The sequence below is a fragment of the Leptonotus elevatus genome, chromosome 3, assembly GCF_054856555.1.
Source record: "Leptonotus elevatus isolate MCC_2025b chromosome 3, RoL_Lele_1.0, whole genome shotgun sequence".
NCBI lineage: Eukaryota > Metazoa > Chordata > Actinopteri > Syngnathiformes > Syngnathidae > Leptonotus > Leptonotus elevatus.
In genome coordinates, this window is record NC_141241.1 from 24,118,439 (window position 1) to 24,133,085 (window position 14,647).

Below are 14,647 nucleotides of genomic sequence, written 5' to 3' on the forward strand. Positions count from 1 at the left end.
TAATCAGTTAACTACTTGCTTAATTTAAAATGTAAAAAAAAAATGACCCCAATATTTTGACATGAACAAATATTCTAAATGTGATATGCAAACATTTATTAAATGCTTTACTTTAATGCATGTAATTATGTTTATTGCTCAAACACAACCTGTGCTACCTTCAACGTCACGCCAAAGGATAATCTATGGTCAAAATTGATTAATTCTGCGTTAATTCATGATTAATGCAATATTTTTTGGGTGATTAATTAATCAGTTAACGCTCTAACTTTGACACAATGCGCACATAATGTTATATCAGTAGACAGAGGGCAGGAAATTCGAACCCGAATTCTGTCTGAAAATCCAGAGGCTTGCAACAGTACCCATTATGAACAGCTGAATTGTTAATCTACTAGAAGATGTTTCAGTCATAAAAAGTCCACACACAAAAAAAGGCTATTGTAAAGATATTTGGGCCAAACTGTTACAGAGAGCAATAAAAGAGGCAAAAAAAAAAAACTATCATGTTCTGTCAGGTATATTGTGATGACAAATATTTCAAAGCATAGTGAAGGATTCAGCCAGCCATGTCTTTGTGTTTGTTTCCACAAATGCGCACCAACTTCACCCGCTGGGAATCAAACCTCCCATGCTGCACCTCATCACAAATCAAGCGCAGCCACGCGCACACCACACACGCGCGCGCGCGCACCAGCACCTCCGAACGCCCCCTCCTCCATCACCATAGTAGTAAGTCAGCCTGGCTCTCTTCTGCTGCATGCGCACAGACGCACTGTGGCACATTTCCAACAACTGCGCACCAGAAGCCCGCCGCTGGCGCACAATTGCGGATATTCTCCGACAGTACTCGATGGGCCGGATGCAGGACGAGTCCACGCTGCACGTTTGACGCCGTGTTTGAATGCACACACGCACGCACGCAGGCAGGCAGGCAGGCAGGCTCCGTCATCCTCAGCATGGCAGCAGCGTGACAATGGTGCAAGGTTGCTTCTCCGGTGCGCCTTCGCTGACTTTTGTTCCGAGGAATGCCTCGTTGGTCGGAGCTAAGAAGGAATTTGGAGGAACCCTCGTTTGGATTTCGAGTGTAACGTTAAGCATCGGATGCTGATCGCACTCTTCTCGCCTCTTCTTCCCTCCCACTCGTGGCAGCTCGACGCTAATTGGAGAGCATCTTAATTGATGGAGAACAACCACATCGGGTTTTGACCTCCACTCTCGCCGTTTACGCTAACGCTCTTTCTATTTTTGGATTTCTTCTCTCTTCGGCTCCCGATTTTTGCGCCTTTATTTAAGGACGATGCCTGTGAGCGCGTTGCCCCGGGCGGGCATCGGCGGCCAGGGCTCCCTCAGCCCGGCGTCGCTGTCCCGCAGCCTCTCTCGACTGAGGGAATACCGGACTCGGACCCGGATCATGCTGGCCCTCGGAGTCTCTCAGATGGTTCTGGGGAGCCTCATCCTGGCCGTCAGCTTCGCCGCTCTGGCTCTCACCACATCTCCCAGGGTGCGACACTCTTGCCCTTTTTGGGCAGGTTTCTCCGTGAGTACATCTTTTCTTTGTTTTGTTACTCTTGTGCTGCCGCATGTTACATTAGACAAAATCGGAAGGCACCACTCCAAAAAGTGATGATTTGTCATCTAGTGGAAGAGTTGGAAGTGGAAGATAGATGAACACCTTATTTGAAGTAAATAAGTAACATTCTGACCAATGAAGCAAAATTGGATGATCACTCAATTTAGTGGCCTTACTGCAGAAAACGTGTATCTGCATAATATGAGAACCCTGTGAAATCAGAAAGGAATTTCGAACTATGCTACAAGTTAATATATCAATGCCCTCCTGAAAAATATATGGATGACATCAGAGCAATATTATTGAATGATTAGTAAGTGTGTGGCTATGTCATGATTGAATTACATCATCATGGCTTTGGTGGCCAGCATTTTGCTTTCAACTTTTTTTTGCTGACCGAACAATTCAAACATTTTGGAAATAAGTTGAAAAAAGTTCCCTATAAATATGAAAAACATACAACATTTGCCTGGCTGAGACCAAGCAATGCTCATTACAATGGAAGAAACAGATGCAGTGACGGGTGTTGAGACAAGAATAGCTCATTACACATTTCCAAACGTGTTTGGAAGATTTCAAGTAGATTCTTTTTTTCTTGGTAAGGTTAGGCTTTTGTCTTGACCCAGACATATGAAGAAGATGAGAGAATGTGGTCACATGTACTAAACAGCCAATACTTGCCAGAAATTCCTGCAACTAACATACAATAATATAAATGTTGCTGTCGGCCTCTCAGCTTCCCCTCGTGCCAGATTTCTTCAGATATTTTCATAAATTTTGGACACAACAGTTCTTGGTAATGTCACTGTTGCGCCATATTTGGCATTCTTCACTGTGTTTCATGGAATATTTAATGCCTTGGACATTCTTTTGCACTTTTCTCTTGACTCACACCTTTCAACAATGAGATCCGCTGTGGAAGATCTCTGTTGTAAGATGTGATGACAAAAAATGTTAGGAAAAGCCTTCTAGAACATCCAAGTTGAATAATTGAGGACCATAATAATACTTAATATGACACATGAGCAGCAGGAGGGATGACATTATAGCGGATCCTCCGATAGGCTGTGAACAGGATAGCAATGACATCAGACTGTCAGGAGGAATGCAGTCTAATGCTGGTCACCATTTTGTTTCCTCGAAGGAAATAATGCAAATTGCTGTCATCAATTAGTATTGTATTCACTTGAGCAAAAAACAAAACAAAAAACTATTTTTTTACTGAGTAATTTTTGGCGGGAGCTTTTTTTTTCTTCTTCTGTGTGTATTTACTATATTTTAAATATTCATTTTTACTGAATATTTTGTCAATTAAAAAAAAGGACAGTAGGAAAAAATATTCAGAAAAACAGGGATAAAAAAAATAAAATTTACGGGAGGGGGGGAATTATTATTATTTTTAAAAACTTTTTTTCTTCTTTTTTTTTAACCTCTGAACTCCAAGTGACTTGTTGTAGATACCTCCAACTTACCTTCAATTATGTCACTTACTGGCTCAGTTAAGGTAAATATACGAACATGTCAATTGATTGGCATGATTTTAGTAACATTTAAGTTTCTATGGAAGCGTATTGCATGTGGGAAAGTGCTCGCCATTAACGAGTCTGCAACAAGTCCCTTGGAGTTCAGGGGTTAAAAAAAAAAAAAAAAAACTCCAAAAAACAGAAGCTGGTGCTCTGTTTTATGGAAGAAATAAAAAAAATATATGTTCCTCTGTTTTTCTAAGTAATCTTTCCTCCGTTTTTTCCTGAATAATTTATTCCCCCGTGTTTTTTTTTATAACGGAAAAAATATGCAGTAAAACAGGAAAAATGCTAACAATTAACAAAACAAAAACAGAAAAAAATACACCCCAAAACAAAAACAAAGCTCCCCCCCAAAAAATGTGTCATAAAAACAGGAGTTTTTAACATAAAAAGATTGCTAACAACATGCATGGTCACACTTGAAGAAAGTATTGGGACATTGTTGATGCAAGACAGCTTGATTCTTGTAACACTCCAATGTTGAGTCACAAAAATGAATCAAGACTTTGATGCTCATTGAACTGAGATGCTATGAGGTATTGCATGACCTTGAGTGCAATATTTCATCTCAAGAAATGAGGTACAGTATTCCAAGTTATAATACTTTTGGACCATTTAGCTTTTAGAGTTTCTTCTGTAGAGCTCTTTACAGCTCCAATCCAGTAAGATGTTGTTACTTAATATTTTTATTACAAAATAAAATGAGTGTAAATGTAAAATTAGCAATCGTGTATACCCATTTCTGAATGTGTTTATCCTTACTGTATTAGGTTGCGAGGGCATTACAGTGCATAAGTATTTACTGGCAAAACCCATAAAAAAAAAATGGCGGTGGTGCAAATGATGAATCAAAATTCTCAATTTCACAGTCATTTCTTTTTGGAATATACTATAACATCATGTGTTTTTACCACCTTAACTTTTCATGGTGTTTTTTTTTCTTCTATTTATGAGTGCACATTTCCTTGATTTGCTGCCAGAGACCCTGTGCGGGGCCACTCCATTAATTATAGAGGCGTTGGGCCAGAGTGCATGAGGAGGGGGAGCGAGTAAGGGTCTCCCCGGTGCCATCAGGGCCATCTGTGTTTGCGCGCGAGGGTACAGTTACAAGGGAATAGTAAGTAGCCACAGGGGTCAGAGTGCAAAGGCCAACACGGGCTCAAGATGGATGCCTTGAGCATTTTTGACAAACTTGACACAAGTTTCTGTCCCGACAGCTGCTTGTTGGGATCCGTGTTGGTCAGTCTCCTCCAAATGTGCACAATCGTGTTTGTGGTGCGAGCGAACACAATGGTGCTATTGGGCATGGGAGCGAGGCGCTGTGACGCGGTTGGTGGTGACAGCACTGCTCTCCTCCACAATGTCTGCACTTCAACACAAGTTAACATTTGTCCTTCTTCGGTCTGAGTAGTACGACTTGACATGTGGGTGAGCTGAGCTAATGAGCAAGTTGGTGTGCGTGCGTGCCTGCGTGGCTGTAAGCGTTATCTTTACTTCCTACAAAGACAAACCTCTACACCATCTCCTACACTCCTACACACCAACCAGCAGTGACAGAATTCACGTATTTGTGGTGAAACATTAACAGCCACTACAGACTAAATGCACCTCATAATAATGTCAATATAAGGTGATCGTAAATTTGGACTGTAATCCATTTGCTTGATGGTTTAAGCAATGAAATGCATAGACAGATGAACACCAAGTCTTCATTGATCTTTTATGGACCGTGAGCTGCTGAGCATTTTCCAACAAGTCCCAGCAATCTCCCGTGAAAGCCTTTGCAGTCCTTCGTATTGCGCACAAACATACAAAGGCAGATTAGAGCAGAATCTGCTGATGCTCGCTGCTGAAACATGACACAGAGTGTGGACACAAATCAACAATACTTTCTTAAGCCGCAAAGAATCACGGCACAGTCTCTTTGTGTGTCCGTGAGAATTGTTGTCCAGGTCGGGAAGGAGCTCAAGCACCCCAAAATTTAATTTTGGCACGCCTAAAAATACCACTGCAGTTGTATCCTTTGCGTTATTTTCAAACATTGTATTCTAATAATGAGAAACTGTAATTTATTAGTGTGTCATTAGTCTTCTAAAAACTGTGAGCTCACCAACCAAATTGCTCAACACCTCATTGGCTGATTACTTGATTAAAATTTGTGTCACTATACAAGGCGCAACGTTTTTTTTCTTCTTTTCTTTGTGGAGCAGTTTTGCAGGAAATACAGAGAAGTTATGCTAATTGCTAAGCTAACCTAAAACTGGCACGGCGAGCGCACTTAAAAGGAACCCTGACTGACACGTTTGCTCTATATTATTTATTTGAAATGATTTTTGACAAATGAATCTCATACTTATGTTAGTAACAACCAAATAAGTCATATAGAGCAAACTTGTCATTACAGTCAGGTTTCCTTTTTTGTGTGTGTCAGTTTTAGGCTAGCTTAGCAATTAGCATAATTGCTCCGTCTTTCTTCAATTCATTTCAAATTCAAAAACACTTTATTTGTCCCCGAGGGATAATTCAATGGTATACGAGCAGTATTAAAAGACAGGCATGACACGAGCAAACATATAAAAAACATACACAAAGTGCTGCAGTTAAAGTCATTCCAACTACTGCCAATAAAATGAAAGTGCTTTGTGCGTCACGCTAAAGTGCTACATGCATTCCGTCAGTCAGTCCGTCGCTTCTTGTCAGATGTGTGTATAGCTTATTCGCCACCATGGATGTCCGCAACGTGTTTAGCCACACTAGTAGCCAGCGAAGCTTACTGCTAGCTAGCATAGGTGACGTAGGCGCTCTGCGGCAACTTTAACATGCGTGCGTCCAGCCTAGCGAAGTTTTTGGGGAAAGTCTCGGCATTTTGGATAAAATTCCAAATGTGATTCTCAGTTTTGCTATTCAATGTGTTTTGATGAGGTTAAAAATCAAAAATTTGACCCACATGCTATGATGCGAAACCGCTTATCTTGAACCTTGTTATACCATCTAGATACTCAGAGAAAGCCAGTGGACAGTGCTGTTCTCCCGTTAGAGAAAACTACACAGAGGCGGTGCATATGTTTGGATCACTGAGTTAATTTATGGAGATGCGAATGGTAATTTGTTCTGCATGTCAGCTGCTGACAGCTGCAGAAGTCCTTTGGCTCGCTGTGTCGTTAATGGGCCAACACCAGCAGGGCAGAGTGATTTCACAGCCAACGGCTCTCAGGTGAAGCTGCTGGCCAGACACAGCACAGAAAGGAGTCTGTAGCATCTGCGTCACCCTGTATCACCGCAATGACATGGACAGGAAGTGACGGCTGTCCGAACGGGGCCTCGGGCTGGGAGGGAAAAAGAGCGAGACTGAAAAGACATTGTTCGGCTGGCACACCAACAACGGGAATTGAGAATGCTATATTTCAGGGTGCTATATTTCATTAATGAGATTTTTTTTTTAGTTTAGGTTGTGCTTCCTAGGAATGATTTTATTGTGAAAGGTGCATGCTTTCAAATAAGAATGTAGTATTGTCTCTCTTAGTTTTTTTCGTGTCTTGGTGCTGCTATCTTTCTTCGGCATATGAGTCATCGATAATGATCTGCTTCATTACCTCCAATTCCCGCAGCCTGTACGCTTTGTAACACACACACACACACACACACACGCACCTCACACCAATTCATCGTGCGCAGGGTCCTTTCGGAGGTCTGATGAAATGCGCTCTGGTGGTTGAAAACGAAGCTCTTGAATTGCAGACGTGCTGATGGTCGGACAAGCTGAGGAGCAGTTTATTATTATGAGAGGATATCAATAGCTCAGATGTCACCGCTAGTAAACAAACCTTTCTATGTTATTTGACCAAGGCAGAGTGATTCAGCAAACAGGGGAAATGGCTTGAATGTTGATTTTAGCCTTACAGTATGACATCGTTTGGAAATGTAATGAACAAGATGTGCTTTAACTGCAGACTTCTGCAGATCTAATCTTCAATCCAAATCAAGTGAACGGTGTCGAAATTACAACAGAAGTAATGGGACAATTGATTGCTCAGATGTTTAATGGCCAGGTGAGCTTGCGCGGCCGCCAATAAAACCGCCTCCCTTAAATATATCGATGATGTAAGCAGCAGGTTGAATTCTGAAGTGTTTCAGGCAATACTGTCTGCTCATTTTCAGCGAAATGCTTCAGACATCGTTGGAGCACTTCACAGTGCAGATGGACAATGACCCAAAGCATACTGCGAAAGCAATTAGTTAAAAAAATAATAATGTTACGTAATGGCCAAGTCAATCACCTGACCAAGTGTTATAAAGTCAAACTTTGATTTATGATTGTTCATTTGTCCCGTTACTTTTGGTCCCTTAAAGCAGGAATCAACCCTACTAGTCTAAAAATAATATTCTAACTAATGTTGCATTTGTGGAATATGAATTAAGCAACAAAATCCATCTGTTTTTAATCCATTTCAGGGGGCGGCCATTTTGCCACACGCTACATCAACTTATGCTGCATTGGATGATAGTCGGAAGTCGGATATATCCGACTTGTTTTTTTCCCAGTTCAGACCTGAAAGCGTTGGAGTCGAAAGTAAACAACCAAAATGGCGGATAGTGATAAATTGTTTTTTATTTTGGTCCTCAAAACTAAATTTTGACCTCCAGCAAACTTACCTTCTCGCAATTTTGTTTCATTTATTTATATAAAAAAAATCTTATTTCATAAGCATTCCATACAGTTCAGTAATTCACCGTACAATTTCATGCAGGGAGATAGCGGCATACTGTCACGTACAATGTGTTACGTGACGTTATGTTGAGTATTTATGAATGAAGAAAGATATCTACTTTTATACTCGAGTAAATTGTGTTTTACCATTCACGGTCTATGTTTCCAAAGGGGTCGCCATTGTAGAGTGACGTCACATTGTAGACCGTCGGTGAAGTCGGGGTACTTTTTTTTTCTTAGACTTTGCAAATGGGATTTCCGAATTCAAGGCGGCGTTCCCGTACACACTTCTTCGTTTGAAATCGGAAAAGTCCAACTTCCGGCCATCCTGAAATGCAGCATTAAAATGATATAACATTTGTTCAGGGCTCAGGTAAAGACCAATCACACCTCACCTGTTTTCTGAGTTTGGTCATGTGATTGCAAGTTGAGTCGTGATTGTGATCGTTGCCTGGGCAACTGTGATGTCATTTTCAGTAGACCATATGTGGCAAAATGGCTGTCACCTAAGATAGATAAAAACAGGTGGATTTAATTAAAATTTTTGGGTTGACTTCCTTTTTAAAAAGTGGGAGGCACATATAGCAACTATTGTAATTCCTACACGTTTCACCAGATTTGGATGCAAATACCCTCAAATTAAAGCTGAAAGTGAGCAGCTAAATTGTGTTTGTTTCATTATAAGTCCCTATAAAGAGGCATAATATTCTGTAACTTGGATTAGTGGCACTGACATGTTTGTTTGACAATGAGATGACTAGCGTGCTATTTAGCTGGTGTTAGCTAGCAGGCTATCCATTAGGTTTTGCCCACTTACTCACTATTTTCATACATAGGCGTTTGAAGACCATGATGGAAGTCTGACTCCAGGTTAAAACTAGGGTAGACTACTTTTTAAAGTAAAGTGAGGGGGGAGGGGGGGGGGGGCTAAACCCTTCGGCGCATATCTGGCAACTCATAACACAAGATTTTGTCATTGTTTTCAACAATCAAGTGAGCAGTATAGTCACTTGCTCTCTAGCACTTTGATGCCTATTGTTTACTAACATCACTGAAAGGTTTATTGTCTTGAAATGATGTGATTTCTGTTCATGGCGCATTCTTCCGCATGCAGAGATCGATGAACCAGTCACATGCTTCCCACAAGGAGCATTTGATCTCTCATGGCCTGAGCATATGTCTACTCCCACCAACTCCAGTGCATGTTTTATTGATAATTGCATTTATAATAATGCTCCGTTGTGATTGACAGTGTCAGAGTGAAGCGTTTTCCTGCCTGTGAATTGTGTTGTGTTAATGCAGCCATGAATCTCCATCTGTCTAGTGAGCCCGAGGCTCCTCAGCTACATCACATCTGAATATTGGCTGCAATCCCATCAATCAGCAGGCATTGCATCAGCTTTCATCCTTTTCCTGACCCTGCGGCTTGTTGTTTTTTTTTTTTTTTTTTTTTTTTACAGTGACCTCACTGGTGTATGATGTCAGAGAGACAAAGCCTTTGAGGCGTCACCCAGCAGCAATAATTCACTTTCCCGCAGCACCGTTCCATAATAAGTAGGGATGCTGCCTGCTGCCTCTCATTACTCCGAGGACCCTCCAGTGCAGTGTAACCAGTGAGCACTTACATGCTGGAAAAATACATTTTGTCCTTAAACGTTGACACACACGCTCCCTCCATTCTTCCGGAATGTTTTGTTCGCTCCTCGCTCAATGCCATATTTTTCTAACGAAGCAGCAAGCTGGCATTTGACAATGCGATGCTGATGGAGCAGTCATCTGTGAAATATCTGACGTGTAGTCCTCAACTAGCCTTGTAATGCTATTTTGCCTTAATCAACCAACCTTTTAATTACCATCGTAGAAGCCATCAGCAATAGACAAGACCCACAGCTGTAGCCAGGGTAACAAACATTTTTACTGAGGTGAAAAGACACTGGTACTCGTATTTCATGTGGTTTTTTTTTAAGACGTAACATTTACCAATATTTTATTCTGTTATATTTCTTCAAATGGTGCACATCTCTTTGCGCTAACATTTTTCCTGTCATACCTGCATGCATGGTCGCCTGGTTCTTTGTGTGCAAGAAAATAGTGTATGTATGTGTGTTGCTGTTGACACACGTCATGTAGTTTTGCTGAACAATGCTATTTGAGTGTTTAAAAAGCATCGACTCGGTAGGGGAGAGGGTGACCGCAAGTGGATTTGAGAGGCAAACGTTAGTTGCTCGTGTATACTCTCCATCTGACGCTGTTGTTGTCCTGTTTAGCTATTTTTGTGTTTCAAATGTATATATTTTTTTTTATGTAGGCTATTATATATATTTGTATCGTGTTGGGCATACCCGGCCGTACGACGCTGGCTGGCTACTGGTGCTGTCTGTGTTTCTACCGGGTTTGATCTGTGCTGTAATTCTCAACAACTAGTCTCGTATTTATTTATTTTTATTCATGTTATTTTCAGCTCAGCAGAGTGCGTAAGATATTCCATGCTGTTTCAGCACCGCCGTCTGGACGAAATAGAACTTTGACATAACGTGATACTTTTTCTTCTTAGTCATCTTAGTCATGCCATTACTTGGGTGCCACCTAGTGTTCAGACTTAGTCACCACAGTTGAATTAAATGGTGAAAAACTTGTGTCGCCAACACTCAAAGCACAGTTGTATTCAAGATATTTTTTTGCACTTCACTGTATTCCTTGAAAATATGTTGTACAACACACATTTCAATTGAGACTTTTTGTGGCCACTGGATTATTAAAAAATATATAATAATAATTAATTATATTTAAATTAAATTTAATCCGTTTTATTATGTGTTCTATACAAAACATGCCTTTTTTAAACAAAGAGAAAAAAATATAATAGAAAGTTGCCATTAATTTCATACAATTTTAAAGAAAAATATTATTTGGTATATTGTTTTTTTTGTTTATTTCATTTTATTTTATTTTATTTTATGAATTAAAAGTACTAGTGGTGTCAACTTGTTATTGGTGTTGATGACTACTTGAGACTTGAGCACTTAGGTCTGGAAAAAAAAAGTGGTATTGACCATCTGTAGCCTATTATTATTATTATTATTATTATTATTATTATTATTATTATTATTATTATTATTATTATTATTATTATTATTATTGTTATTATTATTTTGCCTTTTTTAACTAAAATGTTATCCATTTACAAAATGTTTGTGTGGGGTGGAGTCAAACTTAAATGAGAAAAAGTATTTATGAACTGAATGCAAGCAAACATGACATCTCTGTGAAGGTGATGGCTATCAATAAAGAAAACAAACAAAAGGGAAGAATGAAACCAGAACTCAGTGATTAAGACTGTTAAGACACCCAAAACCCTTTCACCCCCTCATATCTGCAAATGAACACTTCCATATAGGCACCGTCTAATTGCACAGACATAAAACCCCAAGATACCCCGCGTATGAGTGGGGGTGGGGATCGTGTTTTGTGTTTCCGATGCGGCAAATATTTGTTGACGCATCGATCACAGCTCTCCTCCCGTAAAGCCTCCCCTTTCTATCCTAAGCATGCTTTTGTTTGTTGTGTGGCCATGTGATGGTCTGACCCAGCTGCGATTCAGGATGTGTCCGCCAGAATGCTTGATGCTGCACTTCTTTACAAACAGCCTCGGCCCAGCGGCCCTGCAGGTCCGCACGCAGATGGTTGAATAGGAAAGGCCACGGGGTCAAGCTAAGCCTCCTGCGTGCACAAACGAGCCGGGATCGAGAGAGCGAGGGTGCGTGAGAGTCTGTCGGACTGAAGGAAAACTGTCTACGTGAGAATTTGTATAACTTTATGAGTCGAGCGATGTCTTTTTATTCTTGTATACACACTGAGGATGTTTACATCTAAACTGTTTCCTGTTAACAGGAAAGAGACTCTTTAAGATACTGACTTGTCTTTCATCCAATCTGAAAGAGACAGAAACATACCTGAGTAAGCTTTTATCAAAACGTCTTTTCAGTAACGTGCTGCAACAGGTCATGTGCTCACCTCTCATATCAGCATTCATACCTTTTTGTCCAAGTGTTTGACTTGCGTCTGCAATATTGCACAAGTCTTAACTTCATCTGATGGAACAAAGCTGCCATCCACACTGTCCCAACCTTTGTTCTATGATTAGCACAATGTTGTGTTTGATGGCACTTTTATGTGCTTACATATGGAGCAAACATCTTGGTGAGTAAATGTGGGCAGTTCAACTGATTGCTTTGCAACTGTTCAAACACTGATAGCTTCAGACGGGCTCCAGCTTTTTGTCATTCTGCTCTTATCAAAACTGTACAAGCTTTAATTGTATGGAGGACCAAATATGCCAAAATAAGAAAATAAATAAACGTGAAAATAAAACAAAAACAGATATAAAAATATAATTCAATAATTAAATACAAAATAATATTAATGGATATAAAAATGACCAAATATATATATATATACACGTAAATAAATAGAAGTAAAAAAATTAAATAAAATAAAAAACAAGATTAAAAAAAATATATAAAATAAACATAAATAAATTAAAATGTCAATCAATAAATAAAAAGGCTCTGCTCTCATATTTATTTATTTCATGCTGCATACGCTGTCATGAAACGTTATTGAAATGAGGGGGCGGTCCTAAGCATGTCTTGGATTGGACTCCGTCATTGCAAACTGCTATTCAATGGTGGAATGTTCTCTCATTCACATCAAGCAGGTCGGCAAACAAGGAAGTCTCGACGGCTTGCATGGAGAGCTCCGGCAATATCTTGTCCACTGTCATCAAAACTTGCGACTAAAAAGTTTCTCGAGAACTTTACACCATTGTATGAACTCTAATGTCTGACGAGCATTAGGCAAATAGTTCAACCCAAGACAAATTTAGGACCGCCTCCTCATTTGAATAACATTTCATGACGCGTTTCATGCTCACAGCGTCTGCAGCATGAGAGCAGAGCGTTTTTATTTATTGATTGACATTTAATTATATTTATGTATATATACATTTTTTTATTTATTTTCAAATTTGTATTTTTTCAATCTCGTTTATATATATATATATATATATATATATATATATATATATATATATATATAATTTCTTAACTATATTTTTTATATGCGTTTTTCATTTTCACTTTTATTTATTTATTTAGGCATTTTTGGTCCTCCATAGAAATGCACATACAGTAAAAAGGACGTTGTAGTTGATCCAGCCATCCATTCTGTTATAGCATTTGACCGTAAACTGCACACGGGAAGGCTGGAGCCGAGCTTGAAACCCAGACGCTCAAAACTGCGGAGGCAGACGCGCTAATGACAACACTGTGCTGCCCACACAGTGTATGGTGGTTTTGTGGACAGTCATTTCAATAATTATTGATAAAACAATTATCAGTTGCTGTCTTTCTATGCGTACTCTTGCAAATTGTAATACCTTTAAGCCACAGTGGCTGAATACAAATTGACAGGGATAAATGAGCATTTGCTGGCAATCTGACTCGAGTCAATAAATGTGCATGCTAAACACTGAAAAATAAAAGTCCTAAAGTCGCATGTCAAGAATAATCTGCTTCATTTTTTTCCCACTATACCACTATACTACATTGAGTAGGTGATTTGTGATTGAATACAAGTCAGTCTACTGCCAATGTGATTTAGAATGAGTTATTATTATTTCTTAGCTGGGGCAATATTTGTGTCAATATTTGAGTCCCGTGAGCATGTGTGATCTGACATAATAAATTAGCGTTACGGGTAAACGATCCGGGTCAAAAGGTCTCGCCTTTACCAGCTGGTAATCGTGTCTCAAAGGTCACCAGATTAGCGGGGGGTGCTGGGCACTGAACACACAACACATACGCACACACTTGACTTGTCAAAGTCTGGCTACATAAGAACACACAGGAATAGATATTAACACCTGAACACAAGCATGTTGCATATTATTTTGTCTCAAATGAGTGTTTTCCGAACACAGTTATCTTTAGGGCTGTTCGATTATGGAAGAGAAAAAAAATCGCTATTATTTTGGCAATAATTGAAATAACAATTATTCAAACTTTTTTTTTTTTTTTTTTACAAAACAAAAAATGTTTAAGGATTTAAAAATATTAAGACCAATTTAAAAAAAGAATAGAAACACTATAATTATGTAAGTTCCTTTTGGACCATACAAAATGTATAATAATATTTTTTTATTTACGTTGGCACTTGGCAAAAACTTGAAGTTGACAAGTACAGAATGCGCACTGTGCGATAGGAACTGTTTAAATGTCAAAAATAACAACACTATAAAATTTATAAAATTGACTATATTGACTATAAACTATACAATTGAATGCCTCTTGTTGGTATGGTAAGAGAATAGTGCTAAAAGCTCAAACTGTCCTTGGGCCAGATAGGATAAGGTTTTTTTGTTTTTGTTTTTCTGGCAGTTTGGACTTTAAAATACTGCTTTCAGGAAGGGAGAAGTAAGAAGGATGTCACTGCTGATTTTGCTCCCGTGCTATGGGGGGTGACGTGGGGGGTGGGGGGGTCATGGTGGACAGGATATGTGGGTGTTTGCTGTGTGTGAAATGAGGAAACTGATATTTAGGCCATCAGGTATTTAAGTTGGTATTTATCCCCCACGTATTTCTTCTGCTTACAGTTTGGTTCCCAGGCCTCAACCCCCATCCACTTATAATCTACTTTTATTGACATTTCGTGTTTCACTAAGCTTCCTTTATACAGCCTGTTAAAAGTGGATTCCCCCTCTCTCTTCTATATAGACAACACTGACACTGAGTAGTGTGAGCGGTTGCCAATAATCTGCCTTCAGTAGTAGTATCCAAGCTA

The 14,647-nt window shown here is 39.5% G+C and overlaps 1 protein-coding gene across 1 annotated transcript in view; it reads left to right on the forward strand.

Annotated features, from left to right (window-relative positions):
• Positions 1–673: 673 nt before the first annotated feature.
• entrep2 (endosomal transmembrane epsin interactor 2) overlaps positions 674–14,647 on the forward strand; it is an 85,131-nt gene continuing 71,157 nt past the window's right edge. Inside the window, exon 1 of the mRNA XM_086070390.1 lies at positions 674–1,540. Within this exon, the coding sequence (XP_085926516.1) occupies positions 1,301–1,540 (240 nt within the window). The 5' untranslated portion in view covers positions 674–1,300. The remainder of the gene's footprint in view (positions 1,541–14,647) is intronic.